The sequence below is a fragment of the Furipterus horrens genome, unplaced genomic scaffold, assembly GCF_987537825.1.
Source record: "Furipterus horrens unplaced genomic scaffold, mFurHor1.1.pri manual_scaffold_17, whole genome shotgun sequence".
NCBI classification, from domain to species: Eukaryota; Metazoa; Chordata; class Mammalia; order Chiroptera; family Furipteridae; genus Furipterus; species Furipterus horrens.
Genome location: NW_028327187.1, coordinates 13862948 through 13879406, shown reverse-complemented (window position 1 = coordinate 13879406; position 16459 = coordinate 13862948). Strand labels below are relative to the sequence as shown.

The 16459-nt window shown below is 41.0% G+C and overlaps 1 protein-coding gene across 2 annotated transcripts in view; it reads left to right on the top strand.

The window, feature by feature from the left end:
- The window catches only part of ZDHHC15 (zDHHC palmitoyltransferase 15), an 87395-nt gene that overhangs the window by 32308 nt on the left and 38628 nt on the right, over window positions 1-16459 (top strand). For both annotated transcript variants that reach the window (XM_090263898.1, XM_090263897.1), the window contains exon 4: window positions 9174-9294. In XM_090263898.1, the coding sequence (XP_090120024.1) occupies window positions 9174-9294 (121 nt within the window). The remainder of the gene's footprint in view (window positions 1-9173; window positions 9295-16459) is intronic.

Here is a 16459-nt window from a genome sequence, read left to right as displayed (position 1 = left end):
CTTCATCGTCACAGCGTGCTGACTTACGCATCACATCTCCTGCAAAGTTTTTGGTGAAACATGAAACCACTCAGGTGACTCAGCCCTCCTACCAGCCACATTTGGCACCCTGTGACTTTTGTTTTTTCCCAAAACTAAAATCACCTTTGAAAGGGAAGAGATTTCAGACTGTCAATGAGATTCAGGAAAATATGACGGGGCAGCTGATGGTGATAGGGAGAACTCTGTGAGATCCCAAGGTGCCTACTTTGAAGGGGACTGGTGTGTCATTGTCCTATGTACAATGTTTCTTGTATCTTCTTCAATAAATGTCTCTATTTTTCATATTACATGGCTGGATACCTTCTGGACAGACCTTGTATGGAACTCAACAACTTAATAGCAAAAAACAAACACGAAACAAGTAACTCAATTTAAAACTGACCAAAAACCCGAATAAACTTTTTTAAAGGAAGACCTGCAAATAGCAAACAGGTGTATGAAAAGGTGCTAAATATCAAGAAAATGCAAATTATCAGTGAAATGCAAATCAAATCACAGAGAGATCACCTCACAGCTGTCACAATGGCTATTATCAAAAAGTGAAGGATGTGGAGAAAATGGAATCTTCTTGGTGGGCATGTAAATTGGTGCTGCCACTATGAAAACAGAATAAAGGTTCTTCAAAATATTAACAATAGAATTACCATATCATCCAACAATGCCACTTCAGGGCATATATCTAAAGGAGATGAAGTCTGTATTTCAAAGAGATATCTACACTCTTATATTCATTGTGCCACTAATCACAGTGAAAAAGATATGTCAACAATCTATAAACACTTATATTATAAAAAGGAGCACTATATCAATGCAACATACTTTACACCTTAAAGAATCAAAAAATGAGCAATCTAAACCCAGTTATCAGAGTAAATAATAAGGATTAAAGCAGAGATAAAGTAAGTAAAAATAGAATACATACAATAGAGGTAATAAATAAAACCAAAAGTGGGATTTTGAAAAGACCAATGAAACTGACAAACCTTTAGCTCAACTAATGAAACAAAAGAGAGCGAAGACACAAATTACTACTATTAGAAAGAAAAGTGGGACATTACTACAAACTTTACATAAACAGAAAGAATTATAAGAAAATATTATGAAGAATTATGTGTCAACAAATAAAATAATCTAGATGATATGGGTAAATTACTAGAAACACATAAACTACAACTGAATCAAGAAGAAATAAAATGTATGAATATACCTATAGTAAGTAAAAAGATAACATTACTCAAAAATCTGTAAAAAATAAAAGAATAAAGACCAGGACCAGATGGTTTCAGAGGTAAATAACAAACATTTAAAGAAGAATTACCACAAGTTTTTTCTCAAATTTTCCCCCAAAAATGGAAAATGGGAGAGGGAGAAACACTTCCTCTAGTAAGCAAGAAAAAGAAAGTCATCTAAATGTGACAGGAAGAAATAAAATTATTTCTGTTCACAGATTACATGATAAAATGAGTTTGGGAGTCTTCCCTCCTCTTGAATTTTTTTGAAATAGTATAAGAAGGATAGGGGTTCTTTTAAAAATGTTTGATAAAATTCTCCTGTGAAGCCATCCAGTCCAAAACTTTTGTATGCCTGAAATATTTTTTATTACTGCTTTAATTAATTATAATCGATCTATTTAGAGTCAGTTTTGGAAGATGTAGGCTTGTATAAATTTATCCATTTTGCCCAGATTGTCCAATTTGTTGGCATATAATTGTGATATTTTTTTACAAACCTTTATATTTCTGTGGTGTCAGTTGTTACTTCTTTCTCATTTCTGACTTTATTTATTTGCATCTTCTCTCTCTTTTTCTTGATGTGTTTGGTTAAAGGTATGTCAATTTTGTTTACATTTTCAAAGAATCAGCTCTTGATTTCATTAATCCTTTGTATTTTTTGTCTCTATCATTTATTTCCGCTCTAATCTTTATTGTTTCCTTCCTTCTGTTTACTTTGGGCTTTGTTTTTATCTAGTTCTTTTAGGTGTAGGGTTAGATGGTTTATTTGAGATTTCTTGATTCTTGAGGTAGGCCTGAAATGCTAATGATTTTTTTCTTGGAACTCTTTTTGCTCTGTCCCATAGATTTTGGGGTGTTTTGTGTTCATTTTCATTTTTCTCCAGATAACTTTTAATTTCTTCCTTGATCTCATTGTTGATGCATTCATTGTTCAGTGACATGTCATTTAGCCTTCATGTGTTTGTGTGTTTTTCTATTTTATTTTTTTGTAATTGATTTCTAGTTTCATACCAGTGTGGTCAGAAAACATGCTTGATATGGTTTCAATCTTCTAAACCTTATTAAGACTTGCTTTGTGTTCTAACAAGTGGTCTATCCTAAAGAATGTTACACATGCACTTGATAAGAATGTACATTCTGCTGCTTTGAGGTGAAATGTTCTGAAAATATCAATGAGACCCAATTGGTCCAGTTTATTGTTTAAGATCACTCTTGCCTGCTTTCTTTTGTCTAGAAGATCTATCCATTGATATCAATGGGGTGTTAAAAATTCTCTACTATGACTGTATTACTGTCAATCTCTCCCTTTATGTCCACAAGGTTTTCTTTATATATTTAGGTGCTCCTATGTTGGGTGCATATATGTTTACAAGAGTTATATTTTCTCCCTTCAGTATTATGTAAGGTCCTCCTCCTCCTCCTCCTCCTCCTCCTCCTCCTCCTCCTCCTCCTCCTCCTCCTTCTCCTCCTCCTCCCCCTCCCCCTCCTCCCTTTCTTCTTCTTCTTCTACCCTTTAACATTTCTTGCAGTACTGGTTTGGTGGTAATAAACTCCTTTAATCTCTTTTTGTCTGGGAAACCATTTATTTTGCTTTCAATTTTAAATTATAGCCTTACTGGATAGAGTAGTTTTACTTGTAAGTCTTTCCTTTTCATCACTTAATATTTCTTGACAATCCCTTTGGCCTGAAATGTTTCTGTTGAGAAATCAGCTGACAGCCTATGGGAGCTCTCTTGTAGGTAACTAACTGTCTCTTTCTTGCTGCTATAACAATTCTCTTTGACTTTAGCCTTTTCCATTTTAATTATGATATGTCTTCGTGTGGCCCTTTTTGAATGCATATTGATTGTGACTCTGTACTTTCTTGACTTGTGTGTCTTTTTCCTTCATTAGGTTAGGGAAGTTTTCTGCCATTTTTTCTTTATGTTTTTATTTTTTAGACTTTATTTACTTTCAGAGAAGGCGGAAGGGAGGGAAAAGAGAGGGAAACATCAATATGAGAGAGATACTTGGATTGGCTGCCTCTTGCACACCCCCAGCCCAACTGGGGACCTGGCCTGCAACCCAGGCATGTACCCTGACCAGGAACTGAATTGGCGACCTTTTGGTTCGCAGGCTGGTGCTCAATCCACTGAGCCACACTGGCCAGGGCTCTGCCATTATTTCTTCAAACAGTTTTTCTGTTCCTTGTTGTCTCTTTTCTCTTTCTGGTGTTCCTATGATGTGGATGTTGTTACACTTGATGTTGTCCCAGATGTCTCTTAGACTTCCCTCATTTCTCTTAATTCTATTTTTATAATGTTCTCTTTGGGTGGTTATTGTTACTTTTTCCTCTAATTCACTTATTCTATCCTCTGCTTTATCGAACCTTCTGTTGATTCCTTCTGGTGTATCGTTCATTTCAGATATTGTATTCTTCATTTCTGACTGGTTCTTTTTTGTGGTTTCTGTGTCTTTTTTAAGGTTTACTATCTCTTTGTTTAAGTTCTCACTGAAATCATCTATTCTTCCCCTAAGTTCTTTGAGAATTCTTATAACCATTTATTTTAAATTGTGCATCTGGTATCTTGATTGCTTCCATTTCATTTATTTAGTCTTCTGTGGAGTTATCTTGTTATTTCATTTGTGGCATGTTTCTTTGTCACCCCATTTTGTCTGCCTTTTGGGTGTCTCTATTAGATAGTTCTCTCACTCCCAAACTTCTTATCATGGATTTGTGATGTAGGTGTCTTGGGCTCAGCAGCACAATCTTTCAAGGTACTTGAGGTAGGTGCTCTTGGAATATTTTTTGTGTGTTATATTTACCTTTCTGTTGTAGTTTAGTCTTGAATGCTGTTGACCCATTCGTGGGTGGGGTTAATCCTCAGGTTGACTGTAAGGATAGACCTCTATTACTGTGTATGAGTCACTGTTCAGGGGCTGCCCCATGAGCTGAATTTGTTTCCAGCAGGGTCTTGTGCCTGCTGAAACCCCCCTTTGGGTGTGCTACTTGTATGACTAGTTGGGTAGCTCTAGTGTGGTCTGAAGCCCACCACTGTTGTGTTGGTTCTGGATCTGCTTGGGCCGGGTATGGTGTAGGTTGATGTCAGATGTTGTGTGTACCAGGTTTTGGGCTACCATTCTGGGGAGCTACCATGCTACTCACTGTCAGTGGCTGCATCTACTGGGCCTGGCTGTGTTTGGAAGGGCCATGCTGTGTATGAGGGTCAGCTTCCTGCAGCTCTGAGCTGGAGGCAGATCAATAAAAGGTACAAGGCTTTCTGAGATTCACTTCTCTCTGTTGGTTACTCTGCCTTTCACTGAAATTTCCTGGACTTGCTCCAGAGCCTTCTGAACAAAACAATCCACTGACCCTTCCACAAGGTGCAAGTTCAGTAGGGTGGGTTGACTGGTGTCAGGAGGATGGTGGGGGCAGCATGGTCAGTCTCTTAATGTGTGCGTGGGGGTGCCCACTAGTCTAGAGCCCTACCACTTAGTCTCTGCTAGAGTCTTAAACTCTAGCTCCCCAGAAGGAGTGCACTGTAGGTTTATGTTCGGTGGAGCCAGCCATCCCCTCTGCAGGAGCAAACTCAGCAGAGCAGAGTCACTGAGACTCTGAAGGACTGATCAAAAGAGTCTACTGTTTTGGTTGATTCTAACCTAAGCTGCAGGAGGGATGCAAGTACTTTGCCTCTCCACTTCTTCACAATCACAGCCATCTGAATCCTGGACAGGAGGCTCTGAGGGAGACATGCTCTGAAGGTCCCAGCTCTGAGAAGCACTCCCTATCTTCATAATTTTAATTGGTAAAAAGGAATGATGAGTTTTTTGGGCTTAACTGATAGCCACAATATTAATATTTTAAATATCAGCTATATCCTGTTCTATCACCAATTGTCCCACCCAAAATTCATTTGCTGGCTCATTGTATTCTAATCCTCAAAAAGGCTTGGTTAGTACCAGAAATTGGGCATCCAGGCATGGCTTATTATTCTAAACAAAAGCCAACTTGTTGAATAATCACAAGGTATTCATCATATACAAGCAGTAACAAACCTGCCTCTACCTTTTATGCAGGCGCTGTGTACTACCAGAAAGTTATATTCCGAAAGACATCCCAAAAATTTAAGTGTTGTCCCAAGGTACTCGTCGTCGGCAGCCGTCCGTCTCGAGAGACGATGGTGTAGCTTCCTAAGAGTCTATCTGCACCGCCGAGAATGGCTGTGCAGTCCGACTCGGGAGTGACACGGTATCTGTCTCCTCCCGTGTTGAAGCTACAGAGCCTGGGCAGGGTGATATGGAGGGTCTGCTGTTGCCCATGCAGCAGACCCCCCCTCTCTTCGCAGCTGAAGGATCCAAGGGAAAGACGGAGTCAATACAGCTTGGCTTCAGGTGCGCCGCAGGAGTTGCCGGTGTTGACTACAACGTCAAACCGCCTTAGGGACTCCGGCTCCGGATTTTCTGTCGGGGTTTACTCCCTTAGCCTTTCCCCTGAAGAGGTATGCCGCAAGGCAGCGGAGGTTTTTTGGAGTCAGAGTTTTCCTTCTCTGATGTGCCCTGACTGGAAGATCGAACCAGCGACACTTAGCTCGCAGGCCGACGCTCAATCCACTGAGCTAAACCAGCCAGGGCTGGTCCCAAGGTACTAGTATTATTAATATTAAAAATAGTTGTTACAAACTTCATACTTTTGAGTCAGTCAATATAATTTCTTCTAAGGAAACAAAATAACTGGTTATTTATTAAATTTACATTATTTAGTTAGTATTGTATAATGTTGATCTATAGCCTTTTGGTTGGGAAAATTCTTGGATTTTATATATCTGTCCAGTTCATTACAGAATCCTTAGCACCCATTAAATGCTCGTAGTGCACCATATTTATAACAACCAAAAATGCCCCTACATATTCCTACATACCCCCTGGCAATACTCACCTCTCACTTTACATAAACATGGCATGATACCATAAAAACGCACCACTTGAAATGTTTCTTAAAATAGTGTTTGATTTTATGCATTTCCAATTTTTAAACTTAGATACATGTAAATGATCTTAAATATTTCATTGTTTTACTCTTTTATTGATGTATAACATACATATTCTACTCCAACAATTAAGCTGTAAAGACTAATTTGATGAATTTTTACCTATATATACACCCATATTATCACCATCCAGGTTAAATTTTGAGAATTTATAACACCTCAGAAATATCCTTTATAACCCATAGACACAGACAACAGTGTGGTGATGGCCTGAGGGAACGGGGAGTGAGGGCTGAGTGGAGGTGGGCATAGGGGGGGAAATGGAGACATCTGTAATAGTGTAAAAAATAAAAACAAAGGTAAAAAAGAGAAGAAATATATTTTATGCCACTTCCCAGTCAACCTCCTTTCAAAGGTAACCACTAATCTGACTTCTATCAGCTTTGCCTATATTTGAAACTCACAACAAAAGAATGATAGTATGCTTGACTTAGGTGGCGAACACAATACAATATACGGATGATGTATTATAGGATAGTACATCTGAAACCAATATAATTTTATTAACTGATGTCACCCCAATAAATTAAATGAAAAGAGACAGAGACATTTTAGTTATGATGTTCTCAGTGTGGACCTCTTTGAGTTAATCTTATTTGGGACTCTGTGCACTTCCTGGACTGTGTGTCTTTTTCCTTCACCAGGTAATAGTTTTCCCTCATTATTTCTTTAAATAGGGTCTTGATGTCTTGCTCTCTCTCTTCTCCTTCTGGTACCCCTATGATGCAGCTGTCATTACACTTCACGTTGTCCCAAAAGTTCCTTTAACTATCCTCATTTTAAGTATTGCTTTTTATTTTTCAGTGCTCTGATGGGGTGTTTTCTGCTACATTGTCTTCCAAATTACTGTTTTGATTTTCTGCTCCATCCAATCTATTGCTTATTCTTTCTAGTGTATTTTTCATTTTTGATATTATATTCTTCATTTATGACTGGTTATTTTTATGGTTTATATGTCCTTTTTCTTGCTGTTGTAGTTCTCACTAATTTCTTGAGCATCCCCAAAACCTTTTTTTTTTTTTTACCTCTATATCTGGTAGTTTGCTTGCCTCCATTTCATTTAGCTCTTTTTCTGGAGATTTCTTCTGTTCTTTCCTTTGGGGCATGTTTCTTTGTCTCCCCAGTTAGGCTGTTTTTTTTTTTTTCTGATTTTTCCTATGTGCAAGCTAGATCCACTCTGTTTCCTATGGGATCCAGTGGAGCAATCTCTTTGATCTGGGTATTCCAGGAATGTTCTTGTGTGGATTATGTGAGCCCTCCTGTTGTGATTGAGTGTTGATTGCTATTGGCTAGTTCATGCATGAGTTCAACCTTCAGGCTTACTAACTCTAAGGATCAACTCTTACCATAGTATGCCAGCTACTGTGTAGCTGTGACCACAGTAAGTGGAATTTTCCTCAGTAGAGCCTGGTGCCTGCCAATATATGTCTTTGGATATGCCTCTTGTGAACCTAATTGGATCCTGCTCTGATGCTGTCGGAAGCTGGCCATTGGGTGTGTTGGTTCTGGGCCTCTTGGGAGGGAGTGTGGTGCAGTCCAGTGTCAGATGCTGCCTGTGACTGGCCCTGGGCATCCTTTTTGGAGCAGTCTTGATGTATCTTCTTCTGTAAATTCTTGGTTATAAGACTTCTGTTCTGCTAATCTTCAATTGGTCATTCAGGTTGATTGTTCTATATTTTAGTTGTAATTCTACTTTGGTCCTGCAAGGAGGTGAGTGTACCTTCCATCTATTCTACCACCATCTTGAATCTCAAAAAAGAGACTTTTTATAACTTGGTACTTCTAGCACTTTTACACCAACTTATGAAATAGGTATTATTGCCTCTATTTTACAGGTGAATAAACTTAAATTGAAAGCGTCTGATTTTCAAAAGTGATTTTTTTAACTATTAAGTGGAAGAGATGAGATTCAAACCCAGAAAGTCTGAACACAGATTCTTCTCTTTTTTATTTCTGCTTACACTTTGGCACAGACAGAAGAAAGCTTTAAGTTTTGTGTAATTTTGGGAAATTGTTGGTGTATTTTTTGCAAGACTAGCAAAGTATGGTGCAGAGATGTCAAGAAGCTCCAAACCAGACTACAAGTTTGAATTTCCAAATTTCTACTCATTTGCAAGATTAGAATATGCAGATAATATAACAAGCAGTCTCATCTAGATTCTACAAAGTGTCACCTATGAAAAATATTTATATCCTGGCTGGTGTGGCTCAGTGCATTGAGTGCTGGCCTGCAAACCAAAGGGTCGCAGGTTTGATTCCCAGTCAGGGTACATAACTGGGTTATGGGCTGGGTCCCCAGTTGGGGGCACACAAGGGGCAACCACACATTGGTGTTTCTCTTCCTCTCTCCCTCCCTTTCCCTCTCTCTAAAAATAAAATTTAAAAATCTTTTAAAAATAAATAGGAAAATTTCTATAATATCATTTTTAAAAAGAAAAGAAAAATAGTTACAAGTTAATAACAAGCATAGTTAATTATCAGTAGGGTCCTGTCAGCAAGGTGTCACACATCTGTATGCAACATCATATTGTGGTATAATGGAGTGGAAAGGGCACAAGTCTTGGAGTAAGGTGAACTAGGTTTGCAACTTAGTTTTGCTCCTTACTAGTTGAGTGAGTGTAAAAATACTCAAGTTACTTAATCTAAGTTTTATTTTATTTATAAAACAATGCCAATTAGCACACAGAGTTATGAAGATTGAGATAAAAGCCAGATAAGATAATTGAGATAAATATCCAGAGAAATTATAAGCCAAATCGGTGCCTGAGCTTTAAGGATAGGTAACAAATATTTTCTTCTAAATAATTAGTTTTTTTTTTTTCATTTTTTGTGAATCTTGAAAAACAGTCTTGTTTCTTATTTCTGCTTTCAGTTCCACTTATCCTATACAGACAAGGAGCGCTATGAAAATGAAGAGAGACCTGAAGTCCAAAAGCAGATGCTTGTTGATATTGCCAAGAAGCTACCAGTTTACACAAGAACCGGGAGTGGAGGTCAGTTCATCTAAAGTCAACTAGAGAGGTACATCAGCAGAAAGTTTGTTATATTTATCCTCAGGCTAGCCCCTTTTTTTCTCCTCTCTTCTGAAAAACACTATGGAGTCTTTCTCAACGTTGTATTATAAGAAATTTCAAGCATACATCTAAGATGGGTGAATTATACAATGAATATTTGTATACCCACCACTACAGTTTACCACTGACATTTTACTATATTGCTTTATCACACATCTGTTCACAAACCCATCCCTCAACTCATCATTAATAAAGCCAACTTATTTTTTGGTACATTTTAAGGTAAATAGCAGATATCAGTACATATCCACCTAAATATTTTATCATTTTGGGGGGCTGAAGTATACATGTATGTGTGAAAACATGTACAGATAGTAAGTGTACTATTCAGTGTTTCTGCAAATGTATACACTTGTGTAACAAAAACTTCTATAACCATTGTTACATCCCATAATATTCTCTCATGCTCCTTCCCAGTAAATCCCAGTAAACACAACCACTGTTCTGATATTTTTACACCATAGATTAGTTTTACCTGCTCTAGAATTTTGTATAAATGGATTTATACAGTACTTACTGTTTTGTCTGCCTTATTGTATTTAGCATAATGTTTTTGAGGCTTATTCACATGATTGTGTATTTCATACCCTTTATTACTGAGTAATACTTTGTTGTATGAATATATCAGTTTATTTATTCATCCATTGATGTACATTTGGGTTTTCTCTGGTGCTTAGATATTGAGTTAATCTGCTACGAACATTCTTGTACAAGTATTTTTGAAGAGATGTCTTCATTTTTCTTGGATAAATATATATTGCTTCACTCCCTGCACCCTATTCCCTGGATCCTTGAAGCATTTGTTTGAAGCCCCCATGATACAGGGTAATAGAAGGCTTCTCTGAAGAAATATCATTTGACCTGAGACTTGAAAATGAGGAGGAACTGCAAAATACAAAAGGCCCTGGGAAAGGAGCAAGCTTGCATCATTAGAAGAAAAGACAGACATGCGGTGTGGCTGGAGGAGAGTAATACAACTTAAAGCTGAAGAGGCAGTCTAAGGCCAGATGATGCAGTCCATATTCAGGAGTTGGGATTTTATTCTAAGAGTTTTGGAGATCCATTGGAAGTTTTAAGTGGAGAGTGATATGACCTAATTTACATTTTAATAGATCACTTGGCTCTTTTGTAGAAAATATATTGTAGGGTATGAGGCAAGAATAAAAGCAAAGTGAATAAATAGGCAACAACTATTGTAGTCATCTAAGTGAGAGATGATGGTGGCCTATATCTTTAAAACCAATCAAGCTAGAAAAATAAATAGGCATCCAAATTGGGAATGAAGTAAGTGTCACTTTTTGCAGATGTCATAATTCTTTATATAGGAAACCTTAAGGGCCCTGGCTGGTGTGGCTCAGTGGATTGAGCGTCGGCCTGCGAGCCAAGTGTCGCTGGTTCGATTCTCAGTCAGGGCACATGACTAGGTTGCACGTCAGGTCCCCAGTTGGGGGCGCGAGTGAGAGGCAACCACACAGTGATGTTTCTCTCCCTCTCTTTCTCCTTTCCCCTCTCTCTAAAAATAAATAAACAAACAAACAAATAAATACATAAATTATTAAAAACAAAAACAAAAACAAAAACAAAAACCGTAAGGACTCTACTGTTAGGTTGCCGAGGTGGCTAAGAAAGGATCCAGAGCCAGAAAAGTCCAGTTAAGGGTTTTATTAGGAGAGAGACACTGCAGGCAGACAGACTGAGTCTGGACAGGCCACAGCCCCAAGGGAAGGGGTAGAAAGATTTTTAAGGGTGTGGAGCAGACCCCTGGGGGGTGAGTCATCCTGCTGGTCAGCTCCAGAGTCCATGGTTTAGGTTTTTGTGAAAGAACAATGTCCCCTGATTAGGGATGGCTGTCAAGAGACTTATGGTCCTTGTTTCTGAGAAATGATTGCAGGAGAGGAGACGGGGCAATGGGGGTATAACTAGTTCTCGGCAGGACGCCAGCAGCCATGCCTCAGTTGCCTCTGATAATAGGGAACCTTGTGATTGGGTGCAGGGCACAGGTGGTGGCTCAGGTCCTGCATGACTACAGGCCACAGTTCTCAAGAACACAATGACAACTGACCATAGCCTGTTTTGCAAGTCCTGACACAGGTAGCAGGTTAGAGAGTAGGCAACATGGGGTCTCTGGCCCTAACATTCCAGGCTGTTTTTATTACTTTTACTGGGGAAAGAGGGCGATGGTCTGGCTTCTGAAGCTGCTTCAGGCTGACATTTAGGGTGTAGAGCTGTCCCTAAGCCATGTCCATGAGTTGGGCCTGGAGTTGGGCCTGCTTGAGTTGGTATTATTGTAAGACGAAGATTGTTCCTGTTGCTTTCAGAATTGTTTGAGTCTGGAAGATATAAACTTCACAAAGAGGTTAAAGATACATAGGCCAAGCATAGAAGCAGAAGTATCATGAAAAGGGGTCCTAGGAAGGGTAGCAACCATGTCATCTTGGGAAGCTAGGAAGTAAGATCAATCGAGGGGCTTAAGTTTTCAATTTTGGATGCTGATTCTAATATGCTTTGGATATTTTGTTAGACTTGACCTTACTTGTGTATGTAAAAGCAACATTCTTCCTCAAGATATAGGCATGTCCCACCTGCTGAAGCAGTGAGAAGGTCGAGGGCTCTCCAGTTTTGTAGAGCCACCCCGGCTAGGGAGCCTAGCTGTTCTGGAGTGCAGCTAGAGTTTCCCCCATCTTAGTTAATATTTCAGCTGTGTCTTGGGAAATTTGGTGCCATATGCCTACTGAGGTGCCCCCTGTTGCAACCCTGGCAGTGGCACTGATTAAAGCTATTGTGGGGATTAGCAGGGGTCCCCCTCTTTCAACAAGGTGTCCCTTTCCCTTAAGGGGGAAGGGAAGTGAGGTGTTTTCCCAAGCAAGGGCTAACTCTGGGAATAGGTATCCTAAAGAGCATTGCCCTATCCAGTTTGAGGATGTGGTCCAGTAGGCACGCACTCTGCAGATCCAGTGTATCCCTGAGGGTGGGTGTAATTCTGCAAACAAGTATTGAGTTAAGAGTAGTTCTGGTCTGCCTTCTCTTGAGGTGCCATGAGTAACCCTAGTTCCCCATCATTCTACCCCTTAAGCCACTAAAGATGCTATGAACAGAGGGTACAGGATGGGGGTAAGGTTCCCTGTGACTGGAATTTTTATGTATTCAGTGAAAATTGAGCCCTGATTTTCTCCGAACTGGAGAGCTACATTTCGGTCTTGGTACAGAGTGGGGAAGCTCTGGGTTTCTATTTTGGCAAGAAGGGGGCCTGTTTCTGAAATGGATTTTGGTGGGCCTACCTATACAATAAGCAGAGCTAACATTTGAGGGTGTGTTAGTAAGGACAGCAGGTTGTGGGTTTCAGATGTAGTGGTAGGCCTAGGTCTGTTCATCCTCTAGTAGGAATGGGTGGTATTTTATGAGGGGTCATCTGAAGGAATGGAGAAGTTATACTGACACTGCTCTGGCTCAGCTGGGGTTCCTGTGCTCCTTAGATTCGTGATGCAGAAGAGATAGGTGGTTTTCAATGATCAATGATAAGAGAAAACACCAGGCCCTGGGGAGAATGCCATTTGGAGATGAAGAGCCCTGGCCATGATGTGGTTTTGTACCTATTAAGAATCCAGGGGCCCCAGTGTATGTATAATTGTTCGTGAGTCTAAGATTACAGGAAGTATTTCCTCATTGGGACAGTGTCAGGGGCTGGGCATACCCTCAACTGAGGTCAGAAAGGCAAAGTCAGCAGGAGTAATTTAGTTTAAGGGATTAGGCAAAGCGAGCCACTAAATCAAATGGGGTTTTAGGCCAATTCAGTCAGACAGATGGAGAAAAGGACAGGAGTAATATGCTAATTAGGGCTAATTGAGCTCGAGCCATGTTATAATTTGCTGGTAAGAGTAATCCTGGAAATCCCCTTGGAGAAAAGCATCCCACAAAAAAGCAAGGAGGTCCTCCTCAGTTGCGATGGGAGTAGGGAGTTGAGCAATAAGACGGAGGACAAGGGTGAAAAAGGTCTCGGGAGTAACCAGTGTCCTGGAGGAGACTGGTGAAAAGATTGAGGGGAAGTTTGTCTGCAGGTACTTAGCTCGTTTCATCCTTGTCTCTGGTATTCCGGTGAGTTGGTGACGGATGGGTGACAAGACCTGGGAGTGGAGCGGAGTGAAAGTGTCTTCAGTGCAGGGTTGTCTGTCGGGGTGGATGCCTTCTTGAGCCTAGAAGAGTGGATACATTGGGAGAGCCCCCAAGGCTTTGCAGCTGTAGGGGCAGTAAGCACAACCTGGTGGGGTCCTGTCCATCTGGGAGTTAAGGTTTCCTGTACTTCTGACGGTGTTCTGAGGAGGACCCAGCCCCTGGGCTCTAGGGTAATGGGGGCCAGAGAGCCCTCTACTGGTCTGAGGAGAACTTTGTTAGCATGTTCTCAAGAGTTGCCTAGTCGGGGTTAGAGTTGGGAGATAATCTCCAAGCAGGGTGGGAGAGCTGGGGAAATTGGTAACTAAAAATGGCTGACCGTCCATGAGTTCAAAGGGGCTAAGGAAGGTGGGTGCTTTGGGGGTGTCTCAAATCCTGATAAGCACCAGTAGGGTGAGGGAGATCAAGTCCATCTTTAGTTCTAAGGAAAGCTTCATTAGATGCGTTTTTAGGATGGCATTTGCTTTCTCTGCCTTGCCTGAAGATTCGGGATGATAGGGAATGTGGAGTCTCCACTGAGTATTAAGTGCCTTGGCTGTCTCTTGAGTAATTTGGGATATGAAAGCAGGGCCATTGTCAGGTTGTAAGGGGTGGGGACCCCAAAGCGTGGGATAATTTCTTTTAAGAGAGCAGGGGTTACTTCTGATAACTTTCCCGATGTGGCAGGGAATGCCTCAATTCACCCTGAAAAGGTGTCCACTAGGGTTAGGAGGTATTTGTATCTTTTGATGGGAGGCATGTGGGTAAAGTCAATCTGCCAGTCCTGTCCTGGAACTTGTCCCCTAGCCTGCTGGATAGGAAAGGAGGGAGGTGGTCTAAGTCCCCCATGGGAGAAGAGGTCTGGCTGTAAATATAACATTGGGTGATGGCTGTAAAGTGGTGGCTAGTTGGGGGCAGGTTATTAAAGGGGTGAGGAATTTAAGCAAAGGTTTAAACCCTACATGTAGGGCCTTGTGAAAGCGAGTAAGAATTTTCTCCCTTTGTTTTAAGGGGAGTATTAACCAGCCTCCAGATGTAAGCCACTGCCCCTCCCATACAGCTCTGTTTTGTGTTAGTGCTTTAGTTTCTTTTGGAGTGTAGTGAGCAATAAGGGAGGGGATGGTGAGGAGTTACCACTTGGAGCTGCCATAGCAGCTCTTTTTGCCTATCTGCCTGCTTTGTCATTCCCCAGGGCAATGTCTGAAGAGGTACCTTGGTGGCCCCTCCAGTGAATGACAGCTACTGGAGAGGCATCGTGGGCCCTCTGTAAGAGTTTAGAAATTAAGGCATTGGTGATGGATGAGCCTTTTGTTGTGAGGAAACCACTTTCTGCCCATATAGCCGCATGAGAGTGCAAGATGTGAGTGTAAATGTTGATAATCATTTTTTTGTTCTAGGGCTAGGTCTCAAATTAAAGCAATTAATTCTGCATGCTGGGAGGATGTCCCTGGTGGCAATGGGCTTGATTCCCTGATTTGTGAATGGGATACTATTGCATATCCTGCCCTTCATTTACTATTAGTGACGAAGGAGCTCCTATCAATAAATCATGTATCTTCTGCATTGGGCTGGGGAGTTCCAGAGATTTGGGGAAAGGGGGAGAGTAAGCTAGAGAGAACTTCAGTACATAAGTGAGGGTCTTGTTGAGGAGTAGGTGAGGGTAAAAGGGTGGTTGGATTGATGGTACAGTGCTGAAGAGTTACATGAGGGGCTTGCAATAGAGTGAGGAATGTCTACTGGAGTCGAGAGGGGTGTAAGAATTTTCCAGCCTGATTGGAGATGAGGTCAGCAATAGCATGAGGAGAATAAAGAGTGCTGGGTTGAGAATAGGTGAGTTTACGTGCCTCAATTAAGAGAGTGGTGGCTGCTGCAAGTTCTCTGAGGCAGGTGGGCCATCCTCTGGCAGTGGGATCTAGCTTTTTGGATAAATATGCAATGATTTTAAGGTCAGGGCCAGATCTTTGTCCTAAGAGTCCTAGAGCAATGCTCTACCTTTTGTCAGTATATAAGAAGAATGGCTTATTTAGGTTTGGCAGCATGAGTGCTGGTGCTTTAGTAAGGGCCTCCTTTAGGACCTGAAAGGGCTGCTCTATGGGCTTATCTGGTGGTAGAGGTTCCTGTAAGGGTCCTTTTGTTGCCTCATAAAGCGGTTTGGCTAAAGTGGCAAAATTGGGAATCCAATTTATAAAATATCCAGCCAGCCCTAAAAAGGAAAGTAGGTCCTGGTTAGTGGTAGGGACTGGCATTGAGGCAATCAGTGTGCGCCTGTCTGCTGCCATTCCCTTTTCAGTGGTGTCAGAGTGAAGCCCAGATAAGTGACTGAGGTTTGAGAGATTTGGGCCTTCTGAGGAGATACCCAATACCCTAATTTTCCCAAGTGATTTAAGAATCTAGCTGTATGCTGTTGGGAGTCTGCTAGGGAAGGGCTGCATAACAGCAGGTCATCAACATATTGTAGAAGGGTAGAGGGAGAGACATCTATTTCCCATAAGTCCCATGCAAGTGCCTGCCCAAATAAGTGTGGGCTGTATCTGAAACCTTGAGGGAAGACTGTCCGGGTTAACTGTTGAGAGAGGCCTGTCTCAGGATCAGTTCAGGTAAGGGCAAAGAGTTTTTGGGAATCTGGGTGTAGAGGGATAGTAAAGAAGTTATCTTTTAAGTTTAAAACTGAATAGTGGGTAGTGTTAGATAGAATGAGAGAGAATAGTATAGGGATTAGGGACAATAAGATGTATTGAAATTATGGCCTGGTTGATGATTTGTAAATCCTGGACTAGGTAGTAGGACCCATTGGGCTTATGGGTAGAATGGGATTGTTGTAAGGAGACTTGATTTGTTTTAACAGTCCTGCCTACAGGAGATGGGAGATAGTAGGTTCGATGCCCCTAAGGGCCTAGCAGGAATGGGGTGTTGAGGTTTAGCTGTATATTGGGTGGGT